The 19,983-nt window shown below is 41.4% G+C and overlaps 1 protein-coding gene across 2 annotated transcripts in view; it reads left to right on the top strand.

Moving 5' to 3' along the window:
- LOC135247953 (acid-sensing ion channel 2-like) overlaps window positions 1-19,983 on the top strand; it is a 363,876-nt gene that overhangs the window by 259,153 nt on the left and 84,740 nt on the right. The window contains exon 1 of one of the 2 annotated variants that reach the window (XM_064321969.1): window positions 5,675-7,165. The exons of the other annotated variant lie outside the window; for it this stretch is intronic. Coding sequence (XP_064178039.1) covers window positions 6,476-7,165 — 690 coding nt within the window. The 5' untranslated portion in view covers window positions 5,675-6,475. Of the gene's footprint in view, window positions 1-5,674; window positions 7,166-19,983 lie in introns of those variants that run through there. 2 annotated transcript variants of the gene reach the window in all.

The raw sequence follows: 19,983 nt of genomic DNA, 5'->3' as shown, positions 1-19,983 counted from the left end.
TTTAGCTGACCCACTTAGGTGCATGAGGGCATATTCTACCAATATTACATAATTATGTCAAGTTTCAAGCTGAACACAGAAAGTTTGTATTATTTAACATCAGTGACACAGCCTGCTTAGCCAAAACACGTCAGCAGTTTTATCCATGTTTTAGCCATTTTATAGTAAATCCATGCGCTTAATTATGGGTATGTTTAGCTCAGTAGTCGTAAACAAAGAGTATTTAGTCTTTAGGGAACAATGTGCAGGAGTGAAACCCAATAAACTAACAGAGCTTGTTACAGCATAAACTGCAGAAACATAATAGTGCTTAGAGGATTGTGAAATCACATGGACTGACAACAGCATTTTTTCATGTGTTTCAGCCCACTCTATACATTCAGATTGAGTCTGACAACACATTGTAGAAAAAAAACTATTTTATTCTGGAAACAACTATGTAGTTACAGACATTTGGAGCCATTCATAAATTTTATTGTCTGCAGACAGAGAAATCTACATTACAAACTACTCATAATTTAGTTTTTTCCATGACAGTGTTCACAATTAAAATAGTATGTAAATTAATTAGCCAATAAAAAGCTTACCATCAGGCAGGAGCAAGTTGTAAATACAGATTTTTACATGATATACAGTATAACATTTCTTTTGACTTTGAAAATGACCTTCATGTTTAACAGCAGAGTTCTTATGGGTCTGCATACAGTATGCATCACCAGACCTGGGTATTATCCCACCCTGCTGCAAAATTGACATTTATATTTGTTTCGGCCTACACAAATGGGTCAAGGCAAATTATCTTCCCCAGAAAACAGTAACATGAAGCTGGAAGGAGCAAATTAAATATTTAAAGGTTTGTATTTACACATGAATATGTAACAATGTAACTCTACACAGTGCATTTGTGGTCTCTGGCTTCCTGACCATGGGACTGACCCTCTACTGAGTCACATTCATCATTAACTTTTCTGGTCAACGAAGGCATAATGACATGCCTGTCCCCTTCCTCTTGTGATCCTGCAAGACTTTCTGCTTGATCAATTAGGCATCAGCTTGGGGCAAGGAACACCCCCTTTTAGGATGAATGGGGAGCCCGATTTAATAGGCTTAAACAATAAAGCAGTAATCAATGGTCTATCTATCCATGATTTACTGACTGCTCCAATACAACAAGCCAATCCAATGTTCGTGTGCCTAAAATAATCCACCAACCACATTACAGGGATCACACGTCGTGTCAGTGACTTAAAAACTCAAAACATAACAACTTTGGTCTGAGGGCTCTTAATTGTTAATTGACACACTTTGCTGCATGCCCCAACAAGCATTTCATATGATCATTGATATAAAGCTGGCCTGCTAATGTCCACAACATAAACCAAGCTGGTTCATGTCCCATCGACAGCTGTTTTGAGGAACAGGTATTTACAGACTTTTCCTCCAATAACTCCCTTGCAGCCAGACATAAGTGGAAGATTTGGGCACATCCCAAGTCATCCTGACTGGAACTTGTTGTTTCCCAAGAGTCCATGCACCTGCAGCGGCCTTGAACCAGCTGACAAGCTGACACATCACCTAACGAAATTAAGGACTGGCCTCCCCTTTTATTGCCATTAAGTATTGAAACAAATTTTGTTTAACACCTACATCAAAGCATAGGATAGCGTGAACTTGTAATACCTGATTAAATCATTTTACTGCTGTTTGTTTTGAATGAGTGTGTTAGACAGGTATTCACTGACCTTGTTGTTTTACATTGTTAAAACTTCATTTTATTTGACTGATTAAATCAACTAATGACATAATATCGAGTAGCGTGTCACTAACCCATACCACAAATTAGCCTTCAGTAAATGTTAACCTCTATATTTTGCAGTTGTAGAATTATAACTTCCTGTGATTAAGAATTGTATATTATTACTCATTTTATGCAAATTGTTGTTTTCAATTAGCCTATTCACACTATTATTACATTACATTACATTACATTACAGGCATTTAGCAAACGCTCTTATCCAGAGCGACTTACACAACTTTTTACATTATATCCATTTATACAGCTGGATATATACTGAAGCAATGCAGGTTAAGTACCTTGCTCAAGGGTACAACGGCAGTGTCCTTACCCGGGTATCGAACCTGCGACCTTTCGGTTACAAGCCGAGTTCCTTACCCACTGTGCTACACTCCGTCCTCCGACTATTATGACGTCTTATGTGGTTCTTTGGTGTGATTTGGAAAGTTCCGCCTCCTGCTTCTACACATCCAGCCTTTCTTTTCTTTCTGTCGGCAGACAGACCCTTCTCCTTCTTCATAGCCCGACTGACACGTCCCAGCCAATCAGAATCGAGTATTCAGCCAAGCCGTTGTATATTTGTTTTGTTTTTCATTAGTTGAGAATAAAATTATTTGTATCGCATCTGGCACTGTGACTGTTTGTGTTTATTGATAGGTTATTAATAGGCTAAGCATTACAACTTTATTATGAAGGAAAAACTTTATGTGCTTCATGTGTAATCTTGTGCTTTGTTAGGTGCTCATGCATTTTCTATACAACCAGTGGTGCCGCTCGGCCAAGATGCATCCTAAATTTCCTCATGCAAGCAATTGATTTGGAATCGAGCGCATTATGTGATCATTCGATCTGTGAAATAATTGAAAATCACCATTCCTTGTAATTTTGTATGTATAGAGGAATGAGTCTTCATATTCTGTATTTGTTTCAACCTGAAACATTTAAAGCTCGCTAACTGGTGACAGATTGAGTCTTTTCACTCAAACTCACTTCAATTAAAACAGAGAAATTATGTTTAATCAAGTAGGCCTATGATCTCCAAAAAAAACCGATTAAGATAAAACATGCAATCAACAACGGTTTTGCAATTTTCTTGGCCTAAAACAGTATACTGATCTTGCATTTCGCTAGATAAATTGTTCTTCACTGCCTTCAATGTTCTTCAAGGTCTGCTGTTGTAAAATGTGCTTTAGGCACAAAAGAAATAAAATTATATAAATACTCAAGTAAACGCTAGAACAAATCAGCTTGTCATCATTTACAAAAACAATTTCAAATGTCCCACCCCTAAAATCCACATATTTCCAATAATTTCAAACAAGAAAATATTTGCAGCCACAGGCAGAATATTTAATATAATGTTGCATTATCTCACATGTAATATATTTTATTCTGAACGTTATGTCTTTTATGGCTGATTTGCACACAAAAAAGCGTGCAGTCATGGAGTGGGTAGAGGGGATTCTGAAATACAAATGGAAGAATTGCGGTTAAGTCCAGTGAAGTGTAGAGCTCCCAACCAACTGTTGGCCTCTGTAAACTGACCTCCAGCCGGCCGTTCGGTATTGATTTCTCAGAAGAAATCAAGTCTGACAATATAATAAGCCTCTTCTGAAAATGTACTTGAATTTGGAAAGAACTGCTAAATTAAGAAGCAGCCCTGGAAAACCAGGCATATCCACAACAGACCTGCGGAATTAGTTTTACAGGCAATTTCCAGAACAGGTGAATTCTGGTACTTAACTCCATCACACCAAGCAGTCTCTATCATTTTTGTGACAGTAATAAGCAATAGGCACCATGTACTTAAAATGTCTTAAGTGCTGTGCTGTGCTAATTTTTAAAGAATGAAAAGATATTTTTCAAAATAACATCCCAGTGTATATTCATTTTAAAAGTATAGAATGTCCTGTCCCAGACAGTAATTGCACTAAAAGCAAGGCTAATAGAAATACATTTGGATAGAAATAGCATTGCATTGCATTGCATTACAGGCATTTAGCAGACGCTCTTATCCAGAGTGACTTCTACACGACATTCTACACAGCATTTACATTGCATCCATTTATACAGCTGTATATTTACTGAAGCAGGTACCTTGCTCAAGGGTACAATGGCAGTGTCCTGCCTGAAAATGAAACTTATGACCTTCAGGTTACCCATTATATTTCATTGCCACCCGGAGGACCAAATAAGGACCAAAAAGATCCATGCACTGTCAAGAGCTGAGTGTTTCACAAATATAGATAGAGGAAGGCCAACAAAATTACTACAAAACTCCATTGCCGCCATATTTTTGATGCACACCCCATACCAAGAGAAGATAACTTTTGCTTTATATCAGAGAGCAGCTAATGCATGTTCACATTTCTTTTCATTCCATTGATTAAAAATTAAAGGGGCTTAGGAGACCATCACAGTGTCATTTTGGAGTTTCATTTTTGTCTTCTCTTTGGGATGTTAATATATGTCACTCTGAATTACTTTATTTTTATTGGATGAACACGGTTCAATGAATTAATCTTTAATGCTTACAAAAGTGTGCACCTCTGTCTAGTATTACTGTGAAAACTGTGCAGTATGTCATCCCCAGGTTTAAAAATGTATTCGAAAGAACTGCAGGAGAAATCTTTGCTTCTGCAGTCATGTCAGCTGCGTGTGATGTGATTTGTGTCGTACAGTGAAAAATGTATTAATACAAAACACAGTTCTGCTAAGTCAGATGAAGGCACGGCATCTGAATATGAATATCTCTCTGAGCAGGAATATGACTGTAGGCGGCATGTTGTATGTAGGCACTGGGTTGTCTGTGCTAGTTTACACCTCTGCAAGCACTTTTGAGTCAATTTCAGGATTGAAGTGATATGTCTTTTTCATGAGTGGAACATCTTGAAGAATAGTATAAGCCTTGTTATCCCCTTCCTTATAGCAGAGTGCAATTTCATAAAAGGTTCAGGACATGGCTTAAGATTGAGGACTTTTTTCCCTTACCACTCTGAATATTATATTGTTTTCTCATGGTCCTCGGTCTCTCCTGCCACCCCCCCCCCCCACTCTTTATTCCTCTCTCTCTCTTTCTCTCTCTCTCCATGGCTGGCTCCCAGCTGCAGTGTCCAAATAATTTATGTGGTGAAAACTGACTGGAAATTAAAATGCTAAGAGCAGAGTCGCAGAGCTACAAGAAAGTGCAAAAGAGGGGGGTGTCAAAGAAGAAACTCACTAGGCTGCATGCTGTGTCTCTCTCAATCACTGTTTTTCTCCGCCCCCCCCTCCTTTTCCCTCCCTGAAATACTTTGTCGCTCTACCACGATAGGAGTGCGACAATGCATGAGTGGTAGCAGCTGAATTGGTGGAGCAAGGTTTTTTTGGAAGCCAAGCAGTCTGGCATTTGCTCAGAGCTAGAGAGCGGTGAGCGGATGGCAAGAGGGTCACGGACAGATAGCCAACGGGGCATTTGAAGCGGTGGTTGTCGACTCGGAGATAAGAGTGGACGGGCGGGGGAAGTGTTTGAGATCCAGGAGTCGAGCTGTTTAACTTCTTTTTTTTTTTTGATAAATATAGTCCTGAAGCAACAGAGCAAAGGTGAGATGGAGACTGGATTCGAGCTCTGACAGAAAGATTGAAAAAGGTCAAAATAAACGAGAAAAGAACTGGGCAACAAAAAAATCCACAGCAGAGCCTGAGTGGCGGTATCGCGGTCGGGTGCAGGGTGTCCACAGGGAGCATCACACGCTCACCCTGGCGGGTGGACGGATTCGGAGAAGAAACCCGGGTATTCCTCCCTGGGGTTAGCAGCAACAGTGACAGAGGGGAAAGAAGGGGGGGGGGGTGGAGCTGACTGGCTGCTGCTGAAGAGAAATCGTTCCTGTGAAGAACTGGCAATTAAAGAAAAGGGACGAGGGGAGAAGGAGACGAAAGAAAGAAGAAAAAAAAAGTAAGATACGCAGATGCTCTGGCAAGCGTCGGCATGGAAACAACTCAAGCCTCTTCCCCTCCTGGTGTCGGGGGCTGAGTGAGACCGGGCTCTGCGGAGACCTGCCTCGCCAGAGGCACCGGCGGAGCAGAGCGGAGCAGTCGCCGCCGCCTCCTCGCAACTCTTTCTCCTCTTTCGCCAACGTGAGAAATCCAGCTACAAGTACCTCCTGTTTCTCTTTTTTCGCCCGTCCTCTGTCCACCCCCTAAATCTGTCTGTGTGGCTCTCTTTCTGCACTCATCACTCTTTCGCTCTCCCGCTCTCTCCTCCCCTCTCTCCTCCCCCTTCTCTCTCACGCTCTCTTGCTCCCTGTCTCTCTCGATCTCGCTCTCTCGCTCTCTCTCTCTCTCGTGCTCTCGTTCTCTCTCGTGCTGTCACACTGCCCCCGCTTTATGCTGGAGTCAGCTGGGCAGCTTAGCAGCAGCCTGGGCAGCGCGTCCTCTGCGCGTATCTGCGCAAGTGTGAGTGCAAAGCTGGCTTTCTCGCTGAGTTGAATGAGAAGAGTACTATCGGGGCAGGGTGACCGTTTGGACTACGGAGCCGTGGGGGAGGGAGAGCTCAGAGAAAAGGTAAAGGTCCCCTTTATAATTCTACTGAGTGACTGACTTGCTTCTCGAGGCTCGCGAGTGGGTGGTCCGGTGGCCAGCTGCTGAGAAGAGGGCGCGAGTGCACTTCTCCATCAAGGGTGGATCAAGCACTGGAGATTCATGTGGGCCCCAGACCTTCAGGCCAGACTGGGGAATGATCCTGTTTCTACTGCACTAGGAGCGCTGCGGACAGCCATGGCATCGGAGGGGGGCTGTCCCGAGCGGGAACCGGCCAGCGCCGCGCCAGCCCGGAGGCGCAGGCGCCCGGAGCGGGGGGCGGGTCGGGTCACCGCGGCCTTCCTGGCCAGGACGCGCCTGCACGGGCTGAAGTACGTGTGCGCGCAGAGCGCCTCCCTCAGGCACCGCGCCTTCTGGCTGCTGGCGCTCTGCACCTCCCTCGGCCTCCTCCTGGCCTGGTCCTCCAACCGCTTCCTCTACTGGCTGTCCTTCCCCACCTACACCAAGGTGCACATGGAGTGGGCCAAGGAGCTGAACTTCCCCATCGTCACCATCTGCAACAACAACCCCATCCGCTTCTACAAGCTCACCAAGAGCGACCTGTACTTTGCCGGACACTGGCTGGGCCTCCTCCTGGCCAACCGGACCGCTCGGCCCATCATCCTTGACCTGCTGCAGAACGAGCGGCAGGCCTGGTTCAGCAAGCTGTCCGACTTCCGCCTCTTCCTCCCTCCGCGCAACTTTGAAGGCACCAACATGGAGTTCATGGACCGCCTGGGCCACCAGCTTGAGGACATGCTGCTCTCCTGCAAGTACCGAGGAGAACCATGTGGACCGCAGAACTTCTCCTCTGTGAGTCTCTGCCGTCACTTTCTTCTCTTTTTTGACATTTCTCCCCCATGGTGCATTGTGTGCGGTTTGTGCTGCTTGCAAGTCTCCTCACTGTCTTCATGCATTTATACTAGTAGCTGTGCTTGTCCAGAGAAACAGATGATTTAAGTCTTAGCAAATACAGGGCAATGGTAATGGAGACAGATATGAAGGTTGTTTCTTGGTCTTTCATTTAGGCACCATTTATTTTCTCAGTACTAAAGCAAGCTAGTTTTTCCAGATATTGGTTATGCTTATAGTGCATTATTTTTGTATTTTGACCTCTTAAGGCAGCAAAGGTATGTTTTTTTCTGTAAACAAAACTATGATAATATCAGCACTGTGATACTATGACATTAGTATATTTTATTGTCTTCACAGGCAATTTGTCTAGCACCATGTAACATTCCACGTTTATAGAACGACATTTACAAAGTAGCGTTCGTAATTTGCATTTAAAAAAAGATGTGTGGAACATTACTGGCACTATACAATATGAGCACAGGAGTCTCACATCGGTTCTAAAAGCAGCAAAGCCTGTCTGACTTGTGCCAGACAATAAAACCAATGGTTTTCCCTTTGATTTTTATTCTTGCATTGGAGCAGCTTGGAAACTGCGGTTGTTGATGTTGACAAGAAGGAATCTCTACCTGTGTGGAGATTTATCTTGTGTTTTAGCATTTTAATGTGTATGAAAAAAAACAATCTAATTCTTATTAACTCACATTGGCAGCTAGATTTTATCTCAAGGCAACAGTAAATCAGCCAGATTCTCTCATCTTTAGCATTTTGAATCTGTGAATCCCCTTGTAGCCTTCAACATTCAGAACTTACTGCTATAGTTACGCACAAAACTATAATAAACTCTGGATAATGCAGAGAAACTTATTTTTGTGTTGGCTTTGTTAAAGATGTATGGATAACCTGTCACCCTTGTCATATTTTCTGTTTTAATATCCATACTGTTCTTTCTGTGTGCCATAGTCACTTGTTAGTACATGCTGAACAGTACTGGTGTTTTCCATACCTGAACTCAATTTAGTGCATTTTGTATGGTTTACTGAATATGCTTGAGTTGAAAGGGTTATTTTGAAGTATTCTCTGTAAGCATGATATTTACTATTGCAATTTCACACAGTTGCAGTGCACTTGTCCTTCCGTTAAAATACAGCTGGACTATTTTAGCCTGAAACCTATAGCCCACATTCACAAACATCACTATATGAGATTGCCAGGGATAGGCTGTGGACAAAATTGCTTTTTTTCAGCGGATTTGCCTTTGGACAACAACCATGAGTAGAGCTATTATGAGAGGTTGTTTATTCAATTTTCAGTGTGTGCTGTAGAAAAGCCAGTGCATTGCTTGTGTTTCCGAACAGCTTCAGGCAGTATCTTTCCGCGACTGAGCAAAACGCCTTGCTGGCCACAAGGCACAGACTTGAGGGGGAGCCAACAGTCACATTTAAGCTTGAGTCAAGTTCACAGCCATTTTGCCCTGTTTTATTTCAGATAGGAAACTCCAGCACATAAGTTTATAACTTCATATATTTCACTCAATGTAAACGAGAACCATAAACATTCATCTGACTATTGAAAGATGTCGTCCAAAGCAGCTGGAGAGAGTAATGAATACATTTCCATTCTTGAGCTCCCTGTCAGCCCATCTGTGTCGATTGCTGGATCAAAATGGATGAGTTTCATAAGTTTTACATGACATTCAATTAAGAGACAAGAACGCAACTAATGAATGGAGCAATCATTCTCTGAGGCTGTTGGGCCTTACGTTCGCAATGGGACCAAAAGACAGTGCTCCAGGGGTCCACTTAATTACTTAATAAAGCTTGGTTATAATTTTGACTCTATTTAGGTCTGAGTTGTCCATCTTACTGCCAGAAATTTAGAAAGGAAATCTCCAGAGGATATTTGAAATATGTAATGTAAAGTAATTCTCCCTGTCCCAGTGCTTTCGCATAATGCAATCTGCAACTGAAGTCTTATTCTTTGATGTTGTGGTTTACATTTCACTGTTGACTGAGCAGGGCTGGTCATCTGTTTTCTGGGCATATTTTTTTCACGTATTTCTTGTGAGTGGGTTATTTTCCAGGAATTGTTCACAGTTAGCCTTCAGAACTGACCTGAGATGAAATTCATCTTTATGTTGAAGACACAAAGGTGCCAGAGGCTGACAAATGTTTTGATGAGCTATTCATTCCCATTTGACAGAGATGGGAGGGCAAGGACATGCTTTAAACCGAGTTCTCAATCTTGTCCAGTTTATATCATAATTAGATTATGGTCCTGTATAACAGTTCTGGCCTCAGGGTACAGCTCTTCGTATTTAAATAGTAGTAATGAAACACTTTGTATGTGGAAACATGTATGTGAGCACACACATTTGCATCTATGTGTACAGGACTGATGATGATGATGATGTGCAGATATACGTGCAAGTCTGATTATGAAGCTGCACGTGTATTTGTGTGAGCCCATCTCAGTTCAGGAAATGTTTTCAGGGCTTATACTCTGCTGGGACCTCTGGGGAAGCAAGGAGGGGGGAGAATGGGGAAGGAGGAGAGAGAGGTGTGTGTTGAGGGACAGAATCCTAATGAGAAAAATAATTTTTTCAGATCCCCAGTGGCTGGCCCCATTGCGGAAACTCCATCATCTGGCAATAAGTGCTGCCGGCTAAATGTCTCTCCAATCAATAAATCTATCACTTGTTTGCTGTAGTTTGCGGTGGTCACTTTCACTGTGAGCTCAACCTCTACTAAATATGGATTGATGGCTTCCAACTAAATCGAAATCATGCCCCAACACCCCTTCCTCCAGACGTTTTACCTAGAGCTCAGGTCACATTCCAATAAGTAGGTGAACTGTTCTATTATCGAAAGAGGAGTAATTATTTGAAATGACCGTCATTTTTGAAAGTGAGGGACAGTTTTTGTTGTGAACTGATCTCTTCGTGCAGATAGCTGCATATCAATTACTCATGGTAATCACGTTCTCTGCATTGTTAGTATTTATAGTTAAAGAGAGGGTAATTCAAGCAAGGAAAATCCATGGTCTTCAATGATATAAACAGACTCTTATCACAAACTTTCAGAACATTTTAGATCCATTCGATAGTGCCCTTCTGTTGGTCTGTGGTGAGATTACAGCTCAGCACTGTCCATACTGTCCCACTTGTTCAGTGATCATGAGTCTACCTTTTATATAATCAAATTATACGATCTTATAATCATACCATCTTATAAAAAATATAAAACATGTCAAGTCATGCCTTCAGAATCCCCAAATTATTTTTTGTATAATGAATTCAATTCATCTTGATGATTAATTGATGTACACACGATCCATCACTCTGCTTTCTGGCCTGGAAAACATCAAACATCTAATTATATTTTAGAGTTTAAGAAAATGTGGACAGAAATTGTTTTGCATAGAATTAAGTGGCTGAAGGACATCGGTCAGTTCTTGTCCATTAGACACAATGAATTAGCTCCACGAGAAGAGCATGTGGGATGCATGTGAACACCCTTTATCCTCTCCTTCCTGTCTGCAGGCTTGGTTTCCAGTGGGGCCAAAGCATGCTGGGATGGATAAAGTTCACACGAAAGTGGCTTCCTTCACACGACTCCTTGGGTAGTTTGTCATGCATCACGCATACAGAGTAGCATCCCATTCCCTGGGGGCCCAGCATTGGGCCCACAAGAGTGTGAATGCTGGGATCAGTTGGTGGGGTAGGAAGAAATCTGTTTCCTGAGTGAGATGGGTGGGTGGTGCTGTGCACTGGGTGTCAGGGTTAATTTTCTGTATGGTGAACACTTGGTTGATATCCGCGGCCACTGCACGCCACTGAATGGGCAATATACATGTGGTTAGCTCAGCTTGGGAAGAAAGAAACAAAGAGAAGAAGAAAAAAAACGAAAGCTCAACATTTTGTCCTTAAACCTTTGAGCACTTCCCAAACACTGGTCGAACTCAACACAGTCGGGTGTCAGCTTAAAATGGATCCCATTCTGAACTTTATTTAACAAGCCCTCAGCAAAATTCAATAAAGACGTTGAGCTGGAAGAGGATTGATATTGGTGGAGATACAACTCTGGGTAATTGCAGAGGCATCGGATCAAACTCTGGCTGTCGTTTCCTCATTGATCAGTGACTCCTGACCAGTGGTTAGGCAGAGTGCTTTGGTTGACTCAGCAGAGAGGTAATAAGACCGTGTCTGCTCTTCAGTTCAGACAGTTAAGCCCCCACCATCTTGAATACCCTGTTCTTGAGGTTTCCCCTGTTTGTCTGCAGCCTCTGCCACGTTGTCCTTTTTAGGTGCCAAAGACGAGACATTTTTGTGCCTGCTGTCTTTATCACCTGTGTCTCCATATGTCTGTTTCCTCAGAACGTATGCATCAAGCATGACGGGTGGTAGGGATCTTTTCATCCTCACCCTCTTAAACATTCTGCATTGAAACCTACTTTTCATTAAGCCCTTGTTGTGTTTTTTCCAGACCCTACCAGCTTGTATTTTTCCTTCACTGATACCTTGATGTATATGCACATTTCTGACCCTGTGACTTCTGAAGCTTGGGTCTGTGGTTCAGGACTTTCTCCGCCTAAATTCTTTCCACATAGGATTTGAAAATCATCGTCATTTCATAATGTTTGCCGTCGATACTGTTGCCTCTGCCACCAACTCGTTAACATATCTGCCAAATGAGCCCCAACAGCTGCAGCTGCATCTTCATTTATGTCTTCATTAGTCTCCTATTCCTGTGCTTTCACTGTGGAGGAGATTGTTGCTCCTGGTTACCTGGGGTTCGCTTTATGTCTTACGCAGGTACACTTGAGGCTTCTTCACACAAACAAATGAATAAAAGCGCCCTCCTTTCTCTGAGAATCTCAATGCCCTCCCCCCTTTATCTCAACTCAGCACATGCCCCTCCCCACCCCCTGCCCCGAGATATGCTTCAGTAAAAGGCAATATCTGAATTTGCCATAACAATCCATCTCCCGCTGCCTCACACGCAAAAACCATAAACAATGCAGCAGAGGCTAAATGCACCTCCCTTCCAATTTACTGAGATCAGTCCATTATTTTCTAGTCGGCAGCTTGCTGTACATTCCATGACTAATTGAGTTGAGGCAATATCAACTAATTTTAAAAATATGTATTTTCCTTTCCAACCAAATTTCCAGTAGAATTTTGACTGGCTGTATCTGAGTAACTATGGAACTTGGCCACAATCAGCTGTATAAACAGAGTGGAGCTGTTTACAGGGTGGTCATCACAACGTCAAGTGATTTCCTGTGGGTTTGCATACAGAAAATGAAAGTATGAAATTAAGCTTAGATTAGGCTCTTTTAATGACTCGGTATTCATGAGGAGAACCTGCCCCTGCAAGTTACTGACACTGCGGCCCCTGTGGAAAAGTAAACAGAAATGCTCGCCAAACAGATGCACACTCGTCATCCATGCCCCTGGATCAAAGCCGCTACGCAAAACCCAATGAGCGCCTCATTTGTTTGAAGGGAAAGGTAGTCAGTGCCGGTTTAGGTAATACATCAACTACCTTGTATGTTGTTTTTTTTTTCAATTCCATCATTGTTGTGTGTTTTGATAAGTATAATTATTCCTATCCCGAGTTGCTATAGCTGGTCCAGACACAAAGGAGAAGGCCCAGGAGTCAGTTGCCATCCAAATGACAAATACTTTTCAAAATGGGAAGCGATGGGAACTGTTTTTGTTTTTTGCATGTGAATGTATGCCAGGAATCCTTGGCAACCATCAGTCCAAAAGCATCAGCATGAGCACACTTAGAAGAGTCAGTTTGCTCTTCATTCACATTGCTGGACATGCCACACAGCTCTGAGTAGGTAAACAGTGAGCAGACATGCATTACATACTGATTCTTCGGGCTTCCCAAGTTGCGGCAAGTTGTTTGTACCCTTGGTTCTGCATTCACACTCTGGATAATCTCTATGTATTAAAAAAGTTTGGAGTCCAACAGATGGAACACCTGCCTTCTTTTATAAAGTCTAATTCTGAGAGGCAGGTTAAAACTGATAGATTTAAACCACCGAAGCTATGTTTGCATTTTCCAAGTCCTCGGATGACAGTGCCGTACTCAGGGGCCTCAGCGCACTCCCAGAAAGGCTTAATGGAAACTGTATTCAGTGTGCAAGTCCTTTTCCACACCAGTTCCCTGACCATTGGTTTTATCTGCAACCAGCCTCATGTACTTAGGCAGACGTTGGCAGAGACAGAAAACCTTTTGTGCATCTAAGTGTTGCAGCCGGTGCAGGGAAAATCCAGAGAACCTTTTGATCCTTTGCAGTGTTCATTTTCCATTTTTATATTCCATTTTTCAATGGGTGGATTCAATGTCAATATAATATGCTTCTGAATAGATTTTGATGTGGAAGTTATCATTCGTTTCAGCAAAGTTTCATTAAATAATCCACCCACCAGTGGCACTGAAAGAATTTAAATGGCACATTATTTTAGTCAGTAATCAAAGCAGAGAAGTTCCGTCTGTTCCTGTTCCAGTGCTCGACTTTTTTAAGGTAAATGTGCGGGATTCTTTCAGTGAGGAGGATGCACGGGGAGAAAGAACATTTAGAAAGATAACAAAGAAAGCAAAATAGGCTTAGTTTGAACAAAAGCGCAGGAAAGACAAACACACCATGTTAAAGACCTCAGGCTACATTTAAATTGGTCATTTAAAAACAAAACCTTTTGCACTTTGGCTTTTACCATTAATTAATAAGTATCTGAAAAAAACCCATAACTCAACAATACATCACAACTCCATAGTTGCAGTGTTCAAGCTTTGAGCATGTGACCACATTGCCTTGTTACAATGTGTTTGTCTTTTTTAATGAAACACATAACTTTTAAGTGCATAATGACAATATCATGTTAGGATAAGCGATAAGGCTTAAGACTGTGTGGACATGCATGACTGATGAAATTAGAGGTCAAGGTTGATTATTAAAGAATAAAATAATTAATTTAATTATTTGTTTTGTTTTTTTGTTTATCAATGACTTCAGCTTGAACTTTTATTTAGAAAAGAGTAAAGCACTAAGCTAAACTCAAGATCAAGACACTTTCCAGTAACTTTGTGAATTAATGAATCTGCTTCATAGCCGAAAGATGACTGCTTGATTTTCTTAGGTTTATGATTGCATGCAAAAAAGAAATAAGTGCATCCCTTTAGAAGTTATGAAAAATTAAGTGACAGATGCAGAGAGATATTTAATTTCCTCCTCCTGCTGCCCCTTCAGAGACACTCTATATGCGAAACCAATGTTTACTGTACGCTCACAGTTGAGCTCTGCCGAGGTCAAGTTTTATGTAATACATAATTATTTACTTTTGCAATTTAAGATTGTATTGTCTTGCTTCATACTTTGCATGGATATTTCCTGCACACATTTGGACAAGCAGACAATACATTTACTATATAGTTGTTTTGCGTCTACGTGTGACAAAATGTTAGTGTCCTGAACTCCCACGGAAAAAGGCAGAATATTGAATCTTTCCGCGCGTGCCTCGTGTGCACTAATGTGTTTTTGAGGCTGAATAATTTCCTCTTCCGGATCCAGTCAAATGGTCTGACGTGGACTGGAATCCCAATGAGTCGGTGCTTTGCAGATTATTTGTCCCAGAGGTGTGTGCTAGCATTTACCCGTTTGCAATATGGACACAGACGTGACTTTCTCTGAACAGCAGATGAATGGGGATTGATGTTTTATATCTAATAGCCGGTATGAACAGCAACCGAAAGTGAATGTAAAAAAAAAAAAAGTCAAGGTGCTGAGTGATATGTAACGTTGAACATGAAGCAGGTACAGGTTTGGAGCAATGTGACATCTCTGGCCCTAATATGAGTCAACCGTCTCTGTCCTAGCAAAAAGAAAAGAAAGCAAGTGATCATAAAGACACTTTCGTGGCCTGCCTAGCAACGTACAGTGATAACAGACACGTGGCTGAGTCTGCTTACTGTGCAGAAATAATAAAGGGGCGCGTTGTCTACTGTGTCATAGCAAAACATGAGCCAGCTGCTTTTTTGTATAGGGCCCTGTCACTTTCGTTCAGTGTTTACCCGAATGTGGCAAAGTGTGCATGTCGATAATGCTTTTGGGGACGCGCGGGGGCTTGTGGCCCGATTGGATAATCCTCTGCTGGGTGACATGCAAACTGAAAAGGAACAGGCTCTCCCCAACGCACTCAGACACTTATCTTAATTTATGGCCCATCTGCGGACGCCACAGGCACAGGTGGCGCAGCCCGTCAATTTCTGGATTAGCCGCTGGCCGGATGATTGTGGCTTGTCGTGTTGGAAGGGAGCTCCACCTCTCAGGGCTCCGGGATTGCAGCCCTGTCAAAACTGGTCCAGTCTCCACGTGGTATCGCCCGATGCAACCAGCCTTGAAGCCAACATTCCTTTTTGCATTCCATTTCCATTCATATTACACAGAAATCAGCTTTATCTCCAACAAAATAAGGCAGCGCAAAGAATATTTATGCAGCTCTCAATTGGTAAATCTCCCTGATAATATTTTTAGGCCGAGTATCACGATGATAATTTATCTAGTGTGTCCTTTTTTGTCAGTGTCTCCGTGATTTTCGAGGCCTGGAGCAATTTGTATTTGTAAGTACATTCAAATAGAGACAGAAATATTATTCACAGATTATTAACAAAATCATGACAAGTGCTTTTTTAATTCCATCTTAATGAGAGTCAGCCTGTGATTGCATTTTATGGAATTTCCAAGCTGACAGGCAGGGACACTTACACTTTTCGGTTATTTTATCAATTATTGTTTTTTTCTCCCTTGGTGAAAAAACCAAGAGCAAACTGTAAATCCACAATCTGCAAACAGAAACGGCTCAGAGGTTCTAGTTGGGCCCCCTATGATTCGACGGGGAAACGTCCAACAAAGGCGACTCAGCCTTCCAAGGATTCTTCAGGACAGGTGGTAATCACATCGGGGACTGCAGAGGACTCTCCTCTCCAAAGCCGTGTTTGATGAAGCTTGTAGCGAAATTGACTGATGACATTGCCATCCCCTTGAGCAAGATGCTGCGTGGAGCCACTGTCCACTGTGCAGGGAGAGGTTAGGAACATGGACCAGAAAATTGAGTTGGCTGCTAAAAGTAGGGAATGAGGAAAAGCTGGGCGAAAAAAAAATGCAAAGCTGCCTTTTCTCTGAGAACGCTGCACTGGATAAGGCATCGTAGCCAGGGCTGGGAGCTGAATTTACCGTGGCCATTTCCACACTGCAGCCATTTTTAATTGGCTTTGTGTTTTTTGAATCGAAAGACAGAAAATCCAAAAGTGCAATTTAATTGTACAGCAGGTCAGTTGTTTTATTCTTCGCCGAAAATTGGCCTGTCTGAATATCTGAATTCAGATGCTGTAGTGTTTGAGTTTGAACCTGATAGTAATTAATGCGTAGGATAATCTCAATCTCTTGTACAAAGAAAATCCAATCCATAACATTTAGAGTACATGACCTTGAGCGTTAGTCAGACAGCAGAGTCCATATTCAGGGTAGGTAAAAATGATCACATAATCAACCCTCAGTACTCACCATTGCATTCCTATTGCATCACTTGTATTATATTATATATATATATATTGCATTATACATAGTATATAGTATATTATACATATATATATAAAAATAATATATAATTTACAATCACAACCATAAAACAAATTTCCTCTGGGATCAGCCAGTATGCTATTGCAGCTCATGGGACTAGTCAGCACAACCCCTCAATACTAGGAAATTATTAAATACAATTTCCAACAATTTTAGGACACTTTTTTTTTTTTAAACAAAAATCCATTGAACATTTCAAAGAAAACCTAGCGAGCTAGTGAGCTTGCAGTCTCCTGAACACAGAATGGGAACAGCTGCAGAGTATCCCATGAATTAAATTGATACGTTATATGATTTGCCAAGTGAACAATTTTTAGGAGTATATTCTTATTGTCAAGGAAACATTTGTTTTAGAATGTCACCCACATTATGACGAGGCATATTCATTTCATTTAGCAAGCATTAGGCATTCTATAACAAGTAAAGAAAATAATTTTATTGCCATGCTTATTTAAGTTAATTATTTTTCACAGAATAAAGCATGTTCAAAACGTCCCTTGTTCTGTGAGTAAGGGCACAACAACTCCACAGCCCCTGTCTATTCCTGGCAGCATTATCTCAAGTGAACCACCTGTGACCCAACGCTCTCTCGTGTCAGCAATTTATGGTTCGTCTATAAACCTGCATGCAATAGATAAATTTACAGTATATTCATAAGCATGAGACAAACAAAAATGAATAGGAAGCTTTGCCCAGTGCGTCCTGCCAAATAAAGCTACAAATCAAGGCGTTTTTGTGTACTTCCAGTCTTTCTAGACTGTGACAGTGATCACATAAATAACAGATAGGACATGACTACGACTAAAGCAAAGTCAGCACACCCCTAAAGAAAATAATTTGGTACAACCTTCAGGTTGCACTAAATTCCAACAGAAAAACACTTTAATTAAAACCCTTTGCTGTAGCTACGGTATATCAATTTTTCCACTCCTTTCCAGCAATGCTGACCACATTAAACTCATGCACCTGTGAAGCCTTTGCTAATCAATAGATCTAAAGTTTATGAACAAGCTTTCCCAACTTCATTTTTGTATGACTTAAAAAGTTATCTGAACATATCGGCCGCTGGGTACTTCACCCGCTTGCGACGCAGGAGTGAGCAGCACGGTCTCGGATCGAATCCAATCCGTGCCAGTGCCCCCACAGGACCGGATCTTGGCGGGAGACACGTCGGTACGTATTTACAGCATTGTTCATTGGGCGAGTGTCTCCTGCTGGCTGTCCGGGCGCCTGTGGCTAGCTCTTTACACACACATATGAAGGGGTCTCCTCTGCGTCCGCACAAAAGTACAATTTTGGTGTGAAAAGAAGCAGCTGGCTGCCAGGTACCACACATTGCCTTCACTCCCCTGAGCCAGCAGCAGGGGCTGTATATGAGCAATTCTGTAAGAATCCATTATATCATTGAATCTATAAGTGACATAGCCTTTCGATTGAGTAGCTGACCACTAGTCAGATTGCTTGCATTATTAAAAGCATGGTGAGTGTTAACAAAGCGATGGCTAGGAACATCTTACATTTAAAAAATGGTGAAAAAGTTCACATTGAACACTTGTAAATGTGAACAGACAGATGATATCATCAAAGGAATACCAAATTTATATAAATGTCGGACTGAAATATTCAAGTGTCATGACACGCCTCCTTCAACAGTAACTGTGTTTATATAGTTGTATATCTGCCTCATATTCCAATATGAACTTATGAACCTTATTTACCAAACGAAGTCACAGGTGTACAAGCTAATTTGTAAGAAATTAGTCATCAGGGACGATTTTCAGCAAGGCTGCTAACAAATTGTTGACTCATGGCAGTAAATCCAAGTATATCCATATTTTCTGTTTAGAATGGATTGCCCTGTTATATAAGCTTGCATGTAAAAAAAGGTCCCTATATCAAAAGAATATCTGTGTTTTGGGGTGAACCTAATCAATGCATAATAAAATATATTTACATTTTTTTTTAAATTCCTTTCCTATTTACCGTCTGTAGGAGAAAAAGAATAAGTTAGATTCTGAATGGTGAGAGATCTAATACTTATTGTCCAAAACTGCAAAACTGTTCTTTAGGGTATGACCGGAAAAAGGAAATGTAAAAAAAGCAAAAGAGCACCGTTTCCGTTAATCCATGCAAACTAAATTCCACCTGACTTTCATCTGACATCCACCAGCGACAGATGTATCAGCGTGTTAAATTACCATGACTGTAACTGTCACAGCAATCAGTCACCACTGGGAGAGAGGCTGGCAAAACAACAGCTTCCTTCGCAAACTTGACTTTTTTTTATCACGTTTTATCCTTCTCCACTTTGTGTTATGTTTCTTTTTTTTTTTTTTTTGTGCTTGTTCTCATGGAACAATGTCCTCCCTGTGAGTCTTTGATGCAGTCAAAGTGGGTCACAAGAAATCCATGCAAGCTGTGTTTTAATCAAAATGTAACTCGGCGAAAACATTCAGCAATTCGGTCTTACTGTGCGTAGAGCACTATTTAACATTCCCATCAACGTACTTCAAGTAATTATAAGTGCTAATCTTCTTGTTCACACACAATTTTAATTCATTCCAGGGCTGATATAATGCATGTTCTAGAACAATGCAAAAAACATTATATTACATGCTATTTAAATAAATGGGCAAGGCATTGTCATTAGACTGAATCTGGCCATAGTATCAGAATTGGACTGGACTGTTTTGGCTTAAAACACTTTCTTTCCACTTATAATCAACCACCAAGGCTGATTTTCACTTTAAAGTAGATGCTTAAAGTACATTTCCCATTTAGTGTCATTGGCTTTGATTGCATAATGAGAATGGACTGGATTCAGTCAATTCATTCAGACTGTTTAAGGGAATATGGAATTCAATTTAAGCCTCAATAAGGGCTAATTTCCTTGCACTCTCATTCCATGTTTCCGATTGATTAATCTCTCCTGAAAATACTTGGACAATACTAATGTTAAAAGCTCTGTTTGGGTCATGCATTTTCAAGCATGAAAAATTCAGTGTTCTGTGTAGCACATACAGATGTCAACTGAGAAAACACTTTTGATACTTCAGAATCATGTTCTACCATCCTGGTAATAAAATTCAATTTACGGTGATGATGGTAAATGTTGCATTGGTTTGTTA

The sequence above is a fragment of the Anguilla rostrata genome, chromosome 2 (assembly GCF_018555375.3).
Source record: "Anguilla rostrata isolate EN2019 chromosome 2, ASM1855537v3, whole genome shotgun sequence".
Lineage (NCBI taxonomy): Eukaryota > Metazoa > Chordata > Actinopteri > Anguilliformes > Anguillidae > Anguilla > Anguilla rostrata.
Note: the sequence above shows the minus strand (reverse complement) of the source record. Positions and strands in the feature narration are given on the sequence as shown.